This window comes from Lissotriton vulgaris, chromosome 12, assembly GCF_964263255.1.
Source record: "Lissotriton vulgaris chromosome 12, aLisVul1.2, whole genome shotgun sequence".
NCBI classification, from domain to species: Eukaryota; Metazoa; Chordata; class Amphibia; order Caudata; family Salamandridae; genus Lissotriton; species Lissotriton vulgaris.
Window position 1 is genome coordinate 556,902,103 of NC_141700.1, and position 12,016 is coordinate 556,914,118.

The following is a 12,016-nucleotide window of genomic DNA, read 5'->3' on the forward strand; positions in this document are numbered from 1 at the left end:
GGGAGGCGTCCACCACTCTCTCCTGGGTGTTGCCTGAACCCCCTCACAATCTGATGTCACCCGCAAAAGCCCTGGTGAGGCTCCCCGGGACGCACTGTGAAGCAACTCACTCTCCTTGTACTCTAATGCCTAACACAAGCTCTGCACAAAGATAGAAACCCACTAGGAGGGGTCTGAAATAGCTTCTTTTTGCTCACTAACTGTACTGAAGAGCCTGCTTCTATTTGAGACTCAATACAGGTAATTAGCCTGCTTCTAAGTGCTCCCATATCTACAATAAAAGGTACCTTAGGTACAACTTACACATCACAGCCAACAGACTGATATGACCCCCCCACCCTTCGGCTAAGAGTCACAGCTCCACCATTTCGACAATACAATGTTATTCCATGTCCTTCAAAACCACACAATTTGGCTGTGCCAGACTGACAAGGAGTCTAAAGCTTCGCTGTTACACCATTAGCTTGACCGACAGCTAACCTAAAGTGAGGGTAAAACGACAAATTGCGCTCAACAAGAAAACAAAATCTCTAAATAAATTAATAGCACTCCAGACAACTCCCTGATGTTTGTATTAGTTGCTCTTTCATCTTTGCCTCCTCTCCATCCTAACTTACCGGAAAGGAAAGACTGAAGCAGAAGAACTAGGGCTCTCAATAGGTTTGTTAATAAGCGAGAACAAGGATTACAGGTTCCTCCTTTTCGAGTACCTTGCTTTTATTAAGTTCCTTTTGCCTTCATTCCCACTAGTCTTGCATATACCCTCTATGCCAAAGGCTGCAGCACTACCCGAAAGGCAACGGTGATCATGATAGCAGCCTTGTTTGCTCAAAACATCTGATTGACAAGACTTCCCCTTCTTGGCCTTGCGTCTTAAGGATCACTTTTAAGGGATTTCATGGACAACAGCATCTTTTGAAATAGAAGAGATTATTGGATGCAAAGACAGGGAACTAAGGGGGTCATTTAGTGTTTGGTAGAGCGATATCAATGTCGAAAATTGACGGTGCTCCTGCCCCCAGCAAAACTGCAGTTTCCGCTCTCTGTTTACAGCCGAGGAAGGTTTAATCTTAGACAGATAAGCCAGTTTAGGCTCAACGGATGTGATCCCAACTCTTGGCCTGGTGGCCCCTCCATCAGACTGCTGCTCGGTCACAATGGTGCATGCACCCTCTATTTAGGGCATGGTGACTGTCACTTCTTTTCCAGGGACTTTCATGAGACCTAATGAGGTCCCAAATGGGGAAAAGGGAAGTCTAATGGCCCCTAAGTGCAGGGAGAAAACTCCAGCATATAAGGGTCATTATATTTGTGTTTTCTAAACTTCCACTCTGAGACGTTGGTTCAGAAAACAAAAACCTTTCCAGAGTGGGTACATCAAACACAGCACCAGCTTGGCAAGGGGTGCTGCCTTCAATGGAGCCAGAACAGCAGCAGGTCCACTGAAGGCACAGAGATCCCAGCCAGGCAGACGGGGATCGCAAAATCTGGCAGTTCGTCCTCCGTCAGGGGAGTGGAAGCCACTACCTCTAATGACCAGCCAGGCCAACAGGCTGCCGGCCAGCTAACTCCATATCTGGATACTCTATCAACAACTACTGTATTGTGTCCTTTTAGCTAAATGATCATTCCTTTTGAAGATGACTGGCCAGGGTTACGTTCGACGTAGCACTCTCTTGATCTACGATAAATCTTTCGAAATTCCAGAGCCTTTTTTAAGAATTTCACAAATAATAGCCCTGCCTGTGCGGCTAAGGAAAAAGACAGACTGTTTAACTGGTATTTCTAATTGGCCTCACAATAATGAACTGGCCAGCAGGGAGTTTTTATTAATCCGTGAGCACTTTGAGAAGACTTAACTGCAAGACTATTTGATTTTGCTCAGGATTCAGCTGAGAGCAAACTTACAGAAGGTTTTGTATTCGTAATTCATATTAAAATATATGATTTAAAATGTATGGAAAAAATACATTCATGAATGTCCAGAAGAAAGTAGACTTTGAAAACATTTTCTCCAAACGCAATGTGTTGACAGGGATTTAAATACATAATGTACCAGCACTGACTGATTGTCTATAAATAATTAATTCATAATTGCAGCCTATACTTCTCTCATATCCTCTAGCCCGACCTTTTGACTCATCTCAAACTTCTTTCTACTACTCTTTCAATGCACTACCCTATCTCTCACCCTATACATCTATCAATATATCCTCTACATCCACTCTCTCATTTATCCCAAACCCATACCTCTACTATGATCCCCAAAATAACCCTTTCTAGACCCTCTCCTACTCTACCCCTCCTTGCATCATCTGACACCTCTTTTACTATACCGATCCCCCAAAACAAACCTTTCTAAACTCTTCCCTCTGACTCTTCCCCTCAAAAACCCCTTTTTACTCATCCAAAAGCCTCCTCCTACTGCTATGACCTAAAAAAAATGGGGCACCGGCTTTGCTGGTGCTCCTGGACCTGACGGCTGCCTTTGGTGCGGTTAATCATTTACGGCTGGTCAGCGCCTCTAGGACATTGGAATTGGAGGTGCAGTCCTTGCCTGGCTAAAGTCTTTTCATGAAAACCGTACGCAAAGAGTCTCGCTGAAACCCTACTTGTCTGAACCTAATTGTTTATGGTGTGGGGTGCCCCAGGGCTCGGCATTGACTCTGCTTCTTTTTAATATTTACCTGGCACCATTGTTCACGCTTATAGCAAACTGGGGCGTGAGGGCGATATCTTGCGCCGATGATACACAGTTGGTGTTCTCTTTTAAAGATCAGACAACGAATTCTTTAAACTATTTTAAAGGCTGCCCGAAGGACCTAGCTCTTTGGATGAATAATAACCAACTTAAACTCAATGTGGAGAAAACTGAGGTATTACTCCTTGGCAAGATCCCGTCACCTGCAGCGGATCTGTGGTGGCCAATGGAGATGGGCATTCCAGCCGGCATAGTAAAAATTGTGGGTGTAAAATGGGAGGCTGATCTCTCCATCTCGGCACAGATACTGTAAGTAACAGCTGCCTGTTTCAGCAGGCTGAGACACCTGCGAAAATTTCTACATTTGATGCCAGAAGACTACCGCCGGGTCATAGTTCATGCCATGGTGACATCTAGGGTGGACTATGCCTATGTCCTTTACCTGGGCCTGCCAGCGTATCTAATCAAAAAACTACAGATGATACAGAACGCGGCTGCAAGATTGATTGGGTGCACATCAAACAGCTGCATTGGCTACAAGTGAAAAAAAAGAATTGAATTCAAAGCCCTAACGTTAGCTTTCCGGTCAGTTCACAGGAGGTGTCCCAGCTATCTGAGACAACATTTATGTATCTACAGACAGAATCGCACCTTGAGGTCCAAATCCCAAAATGTACTTTGTATTCCGCACGTTAAGAAAGCCTGACTCGGCGGCAGATCATTTACAGTGGGGGCGTCCAAGCTTTGGAACTCTTTGCCCAACTGCATACGCCTGATTAAATCTGAATCACTATTCAGGAAAGCTGTAAAAACAGGGCTTTTTAGCTCGGTCTAAACTGCTCTCGGGACCCGACATGACACTGTCTGGCTACTCACTGCTGATTGCTTCTATAGCGCCAGGACACCTCTGCTGGAGGTAACTGTTCGCGCTCAACAAATGGGCTTTATTATTATTTTTATAATAACCGATTAACATATCCACCACTCAAATTACTTCATACTTCACTATACTAATGTTCAACATTAATCCTTTATGGGTTCCGGAGTACCGTCCTACTCACCAGAAAAGCGCTTCAACACCCATCAGGGGTAACAGGTGCTACATGAGTGCAAACCTTTCTTCCCTTTTATTCCTCCGCTATCCTTCTCACTCCAAATAACTGACTAATGTCCACCACTCAAATTACTTTCATATTTCACCATACTAATTCAGCACTAATTCTTTATAGGTTTCCGAAATAGCGTGCTTCAACACCCCATCAGGGGTAACAAGTTCCATATAAATACAAACCTTTTTTTTTCTCTTCTATCCTTCTGCTATCCTTCCAAATCCAAATAACGGACTAACCGATCCAACACTTAAAATGTACTTGCATGTTTCACTATACTAATTCAACACTAATCCTCTATGGGTCCTGGAGTAGCGTACTACTCGCCGAAAAAGCGCTTTGACGCCTCGTCAGGGGTAGTAAGCGCTATATAAATGCAATTACAATACAATACAATAGACTTCACAAGAGAATAGACAGTAAGGGGATTATGCGCAAAATAGTGTAACAATCTTAGGCAAGTACTATAGGCTAGCGTTTGCTCAAAGGTTAGAAAACAACCACTGTTCAAAAGTTGTAGAAACAGATAGACCAAAGTCCACCCTAAAGTACATATACAATTTCCAGCCTGAGCACAGCTAGCATAAATAAAAGTCCATATCAATAAAACTCTTCTTCAGTATGTAAGGTTATTGTTTCTTTTTTATTTTTCCATATTCATTGTTTCTTCATTGGAGATTCTTTTACAGTTCAGTCCAAACACAGGGTAATCAAATCATAAAGAGTTTTCCAGCAACTACAAAGGTCAACGGATCTTGCCAACACGTGTTTCGTCTGGCACCGAAGGAAACATGCGTGTGTACCTACACCTTGACTTTGTGCACCGGCTAGCGCTCATGAGATATACTGGGCCCTAGGCGGTATTGGACTGTTTCCTTTTGTAAGACGATATACATGAATCCACTTTATTTAGGTTCGAGCCTTGGAGATTTATCGGGCTCTGGGACTTTGCCTCGTTTCTTTGACAGATGGTAGATATTGGCCGTCTGCACCTAGGATTTTGCTACAAATTAGATCGCATGGTTATTGGACCATTCCATCTGTATGTGTTGTCATCAGCTTACTCACACATAATCCTTTTTGCCCTGACGAAGTCATTGGCATTTGTGCCAGACGAAACACGTGTTGGCAAGATCCGAGTTTTATTGATATGGACCTTTACTTATGCTAGCTGTGCTCAGGCTGGAAATTGTGTATGTACAATACAATACAATACAATTGTACAGTGAAATTAATTGGTAGATATGTCTACATCCTATGGCAAATATTATGGTGTAGTTTTAAATTCTTCCTTGCAATTGTGATGTATGTTTTTCTGTTTTTTATGGAGCACGATACATATGTAAAATAACTCAGAGGGTTTTGTTTATAATAATTATAAATATATATTTTTATATGATATCAATGTATATTTTACGGCGTTGATATAATTTTCTAAAAGCACAGCTGCTGAGTGTGTGTGTGTGTGTATAAGTGAATGTATTTGGTTAGTACATATTTTCACCTAGTAGAGCATTTTCTTTAGTTTTAGTTTACAAACCCTGTTCCCTTGGTTAGATGAGCAGCTCTTATTGATTATTCAAGATTTGGAGTAAGCCAAGACCATTGAATTTTACAAACATTACAGCTGGATTACACTTAATTATATGGGCCTTCCGTTAGCCCTCTTCTTCTATTGGTCGGTTGTTACATCATTCACGTTTTCTCCCACCCACTAAAGCATGCAGCATTGGGGCAGTGTGCCAGGCCTCTTAAGCTACAGGCTAACTTCACGGTGACTGTTGGCATTCTACTCTTTCACATGAAACACATCCGCACAAATAGTGGTTCCCTTCAATGCCTCGGGCTACTACAACAAGGTTCACTTTTTGTCACCAAAAATGTTTAGGTTTAACCCGTATATTTTTACATTGTGGGGCCCAACTGCCCGCACAAATAATAAAGGGGCATATTATCAAGAAAGGGCCTTACATTATCACCGCTTTTATCGGCAGGAAACTGCCGATAAAGCGGCGATAATGGGCTTGATAATATGCTCTATGAATTCCAATCGAAGCCCATGTTAGATGTGAAGACATGTAACATGGGCTTCGATTGGAATTCATAGAGCATATTATCAAGGCCATTATCGCCGCTTTTATCGGCGGTTTCCTGCCGATAAAAGCGGCGATAATGTAAGGCCCTATCTTGATAATATGCCCCAAAGTTTTACAAAAACTATGACAAAACAAGGATTGACAAAGCCAAAAGGCTGGCAGCTAGCCTGGCGGCTTTGGAATCTTTCTGGCCTGTTTCGTGCTACATTTATTGTGAAATAACGTGTGAATTTGTGTTTGAGAGACCTCTGTCCCTCATTTCATGTTAAATGTAACACCCTCCAGGTCAACAACCGCGCAATCCAGGATTTAAAAATAAAAACAAATGATAAACAAGATTTTGGCTTCAGTCTTTGGCAGTAGAATGGCCCAACCAGTTACCTCTGTAAAGGGCCTGTAAAGGGCCTGTAAAGGGCCTGCAGAGCGCATTGAGGCATATAAAGCGTCTGGCACATTGCAAATCATTCATGCTTATAGAAACGAGCTTTTACCCTAACATAACGTTCTGCAAGAGCAGTTTAAAAGCAGGGACGAGGGACAATTAATTATGAAGCACTATAAAATCAGTCATGCATTTTAAATAAGGTGGCTAAGAGGACAGGTTTATGAGGTCCTCCCCAGCACGCTAATCTTCGCTCTTATTGCTGCAGCTCTGGATGTACTAGGCACCTCTTCTGCCATTTCTATGCGAACATCCATTCAAGCCTCGCCCAACTATTAGAGCTGGAAATAAGAAAGAGCAGGGCCAGGCAGATTTAGGGGGGACAGTAGAGAATAAGTGCATGGCCTTATTGGCTTTTGACTACCACTGCAGACACAAACTCCCCTCCCGCTGCTATTTCCTACCCCCTACCCTGCATAGGTCCCGATTATGCGTTTAGAAGAATTCTGTGCAGCATTTCCGGGAGACTGGATTTATGGGTACTGGTTGGAATCTCTGCACAGAATGTCTCCACTTAATTTAATGTAATTTAATTGTGGGTTTCTAACGCGCTAGAATCGACTCCCGAAGGAGTATCTCTGCGCAATAGACCGCTGGGGAACACGTCCTGGCTTTCCCTGTGAGATGGTCCCTACTGGGTATCTCCAAGGTGAAACCAGGCATCCCCTGCGTATGTGGGGGGCCGTTGTGGAGATGAGGCAAGCTAATGCCCAGAGTTGCCGAGTGTGATCCCTGGTTAGAGTAGGCACCGAGGTGAGAATTATTGAGTCCGCTGACCCTGGTCCACGACCCTGCCGCGTCGGGAATTGAACCTTGGTCCAGGGCCGTCTTACCAGTTAGACCGCTTGTAATGGGGAATAACTGTACAGACAGAATTCTTCTGTAGGGTATTCCCAGTTCTGAGAGAGTTAACACAGACATTTAACGCCAGCTCTGAGCAGGTAGTAATGTTTGCAGGATCTCTCGGAAGGGAGGAATGCGGGGGTGAAAGTTCTCTGGTAGGTGGGGGAATGATATTTAGGGGAGACAAAGATGTCCAGGCTGCAATGCTCCCCCTTCATATGTGATTTTACAAGCCGGATTTTCCAGCTGGTATAGTCAGGTACAGTATTTCTCACACCTGAAAAATTGCGCAGAGAGAGGGCTGGATTACATTCTTAAAACAGTATTGTTGAAACGCTGGTTATGGGGCTGCGGTGAGGATGTGAGGAAATGTGTCCGATGTGTACTGCAGTTATTTGGTATCCATCTCCTCAGGATAATGTTGCGATGTGGTGTATTAACCTGTTTTCTGTTTGTCGTAATAAAAAGATCTTTAAAAAAAAAAAGTGCAGAGGGGAAATCCAAGCAGAAATTCTTTTGAGCACAGGTCCTAAACAGGACTAAGGGGACGATTACGATACGGCCCTTACAGGCTCCAAACTGTGGTTGGAGCCTTTAGGGCAGCATCGTAATGGGGCGCTCGGTTTACTTTCCGACCGCCTCATTATGTTGGAGGCGGTTGGAAAGTAAGCCGGCCGGTTATTCCGGCTGGCTTCCGACAGGCTCATCAGCCTGTCTGCCAGTCGGAAGCTGGCAAGTAATCTCAAGACCAGGTCGTTCCGACCTAGAGATTACAATCAAGGTTTCCAACATGAACAAGAAAAACTGGGAAAAATCTTGGCTTCTGTTTTTGACCAAACTATGTGATCCTAGGCAAATATTTTATTTCACCAGGCCTACTTTTTCATTATCAACTATGCGTCTTCCAATAAGTGAGTTCAGCTTGTGCGCCGTACAATAGCCTCTTGCATTTGAGTTAATTGCCTATAATGTTGTTCCACCAATAATATGAATATAGGTCATTTGAAGGATACACATCGCATCTTACTAGTCTCTGAGTTCACTAATGACATTGTTGTTCAGCGAGCAGAGAACATGAATTTTATAAATTCATGTTCAAAAACTCACTGTTAGAAAATGACTCAATTCAATTGTGTAATCCAATGTAGTAAAGTGAAACGCTTCTGCATGTTAAAGAAATAAACCTTTTAGAAAAAAAAAAGAAAAAAAAAACGTATCCGGTTGGAGGCCGAGGGCCACCTATGGTGCCCCCCCCCCCTGTTGGTCCCTGCACCATGTGGCAGGCACCTTGAGGTCCAGGGAAGAACTGCACCTCCCTGTTCTCAATGTGAGATTGTATTACGGCTGGTTTACAGCCGTAACACGAGTTCCCATTGAGAAAACTTGAACAGTGTTCAGTTGCATTATAATTGGCTGGTCGGGACCGCCGACCGGATGTCGGTCGGTCCCATGACCGAGTCGGTGTTGGGCAGAAGGAATTCTGCCAGACATCAAAATAACCCCTTACATGTCAAAAGTATTTGTACACTCCCATAAAGTCCTAAGCCTTCTTGAACAACTACTGCACGCATGCCGATATCAAAATGCTTAGCTCTTTACTTCAAATAAGCTGAATAGCTTGGCATACTGATTCATGGCATCAATGTACAGAAGTACACTAGTGTCCAAATATGCAGGCCACCACAAACAAGCAGCAGACAAATGCAGGCCGACCACAAACAAGCCGCAGACAAATGCAGACCTACCACAAACAAGCATCAGACAAATCGAATTGGGCACACAGTCCCCGAAAAGCCTGTTCCGTTAGCTTAAAGAAGGAAGAAATTGAATGAAATTCTGCCTCTAATTAAATTGTGTTAATTTGTCTACCTGGTACGTATGTTAAAGTTGCCTAAAACCTATACCTCAAAAGAGCCGATAAACATGTATGGGTGACAATTCCCTTGTTTACCAAGAACACACCTAACCAGATGTACCACCATCACTTCAAATATAAAATACTAAAATGCCTCTACTGGTTGCACACTTATTTCATTCATCGGTGTATCATAGGCCTGATGCATATATTGAAAGTCTAGGGGTCTACTGTAAAGGTGGGTGGTACAGTAGGAGTTAAATCTACAGTCTGCTCTATTATCGCTGACTGAATTGCTACTGCCATACTGCAATATTACAATGGTAATTATGCCAATGGGGGTTTGTTGCAAATTCACAGAAATAAGCAGTACTATTATTGCTCATTTTTAACCCCTCCCCTGCTGATGACGGAACCGGTCCGTCATCAGCCGCGGTGGCGCTGTGCTGATGACGGAGCAGTTCCGTCATGGCCCGCCCGACGTGCCTGCGCGGCGCGAATTCCGTGCCTGAGATGGGCGTTCTATTAAGCTGGCGGGGCCATGACGGAACCGCTCTGTCATAAGCACAGCGCAACTGACGCTGGTGACGGAGCGGTTCCGTCACCAGCATGCGCCCGCCGCACTTCCGACCCGCCCCCTTAGCACTGCGGCAGAATAGCCGCCGCAGTGAAGGGGTTAAATCAGGCTCTGAATATTAAAGAGTTCAAAGGCCCATAATACCCTTGACTTGATCTTTTAATACTGTAGGATCAATATGTAGGTTTAATTTATTCAGGCACCGCCGCCATAAAATAAATATTTACAATTGTAATGGGCTAAAACCCCCATGTGATCCTCAACATCTAAACCTTTTGGATGATATGTTGGTAATTGACATCTAGAATACCATATTTATGTCAGACAATGTTTTTGTATATGATCTTCTTACATACAACCCTTCCAACGTATGCTTATAGGTCCACAAGCTGACACACAATTACACCATCACATCAATAGCTTATTATTCAATTTTCTGTGTGCGTCTGCTCCTTTGTGGACTGCAGTAATTGTACAATACCTACCAACCCCACATCCCATGGTAACTCCCTGCCCAGTGCAGGCGGCCCACTGTATGTTGCTAATTGAAATGTTAAAGTAAGTAAGACATCATAAGGCCTGCACATCTTTAACCGCCAGACACTGTCTAACTTTAAAAACAAATAATGGATTAGAAAGAGGAAGGTTAGAGAAGAATGTGTATGGTGGTGAGAGTTAAGAGTTAAAATAGTTATACGACTGAATGCAGAAAGATGTGATAAAGGTAACTGACAGAAAGAAAAATAAAACATACAGGAAAGGTCAGATTAGTATTTAATGGTGCTCATAAACAATCCGGATAAAGCAAATATAAATGTAAAAATTAGATAATAAGAAATAAAGGGCCAGATGTAGGTAAATGGCATTTACCGATTCGTAAAATACAGAATTTTACCGATTCGGTATTTACAAATCGGTAAATGCTATGTAGGTATTTTTACCGTTTTTTTTACCGGTTCTGTAACATTCGGTAATTACCGAATTGGTAAATTTACCGATTCTGTAAAATATAGGCCCCCACATCTCAATCACCAAATACCGGTCGGTAACGGCCGAAATCGGCCATTACCGACCGCTATTTGGTGACCTACATCTGGCCCAAAGAGTTGTATACATTGCAGTCTTATTTTAAAATATCATCACTTGCTAGGTAGAATCATAAGTATTCCTGAATTACAAATGGCCAGTTTTGCTCTTAAAAATCTCAAATCGTACCGATTTAAAATAGTTCCCAGATAGGGACTAAAAAGGTAGGTCGTTAAGCTTCACCTAACTACTGACTAGTAACATTTGAAGCATAGCGTTATTAAACTTCCAATATAATCGATTAACTTAATACTTCCTCTGTCTTTCTCTAGGCAGCCCCATCCTTAGTTGCTTAATCTACTGTTAAAAAAATACATTCCAAAATGAACGACCAGGTATTCTGGGAGTATCTGGTACAGGAGTATCTATCTGGTCAGAGAGTATTTAGTGTTCGTTCATAGGTACCAGTTCCAAGCCATATTTTCAAGATATTCACGTGGGATACATCCACATAAGTGAATCTAAATCTGAAATATTTGCATAGTCAGTAGTTATATATATTTTTTTATTGTATGGATATGGCTATTGTGGATTGACTCTAGCCAACCCTAGTCTATTGGTATTTTCTTAAAAAGCAAACAGCCATTGTAGCAAAATGTTTCACTACTTACCACAGCCATGAGATGGCCCCTTGTAGGAGGGCGGCGGGAATGTTGGATTTTAGCTCTGTCGCGAGTGAGGTGGGCAAGAAAGCTATCCTCCTCAACAGTGACCTGGAAAGAAAGAAATACAAAATGAAAGCCTCTTTAAACACACTGATCTACATATCTAAGACAAATATTAGTTTACTACCATAGTATCATGGTTTTGACATGACAAACGATTGTGGCAAAAATATCAACAAACAGACAAAAGTGAAGGTAATTATATACAGGTTGGTATAGATTTACTATTCTTAACTACGCAGTGAAGTACCATGACTAGATACATATTTTCAAGGTACATTGATATTGAGGTAAATGTAGTAGACCTATACTAACCCATATGCACTTACTACCAAAATATTCTGATAGACATTATTTGTGACACTTTTTTTGCCAACTCTCTATTTTTCTCCCCAGTATTCTGACATGCATCTTTTAGAAAGTCCACTGTTTTCTACAAACCACCCACATAAGTAAAAATAATACATCTAAAAAAGTAATCCTACATGCCATTTGCTGTTAGCTAATAAAAACACACATGCAGATCAGAGGCTGGAACTTCTGAATGGTTTTCTGTGTACGTCTCTGGTTGTGAGAACCTAACGCCATGCTCCTTTTCTGCAATAACTTCAAACCCCTGTCCTAGGCTGTGCACCACAAGCT

At 42.5% G+C, this 12,016-nt stretch overlaps 1 protein-coding gene across 1 annotated transcript in view; it reads right to left on the minus strand.

The window, feature by feature from the left end:
• PLEKHO1 (pleckstrin homology domain containing O1) overlaps nucleotides 1-12,016 on the minus strand; it is a 132,854-nt gene that overhangs the window by 6,894 nt on the left and 113,944 nt on the right. The window contains exon 5 of the mRNA XM_086945372.1: nucleotides 11,321-11,422. Within this exon, the coding sequence (XP_086801498.1) occupies nucleotides 11,321-11,422 (102 nt within the window). The remainder of the gene's footprint in view (nucleotides 1-11,320; nucleotides 11,423-12,016) is intronic.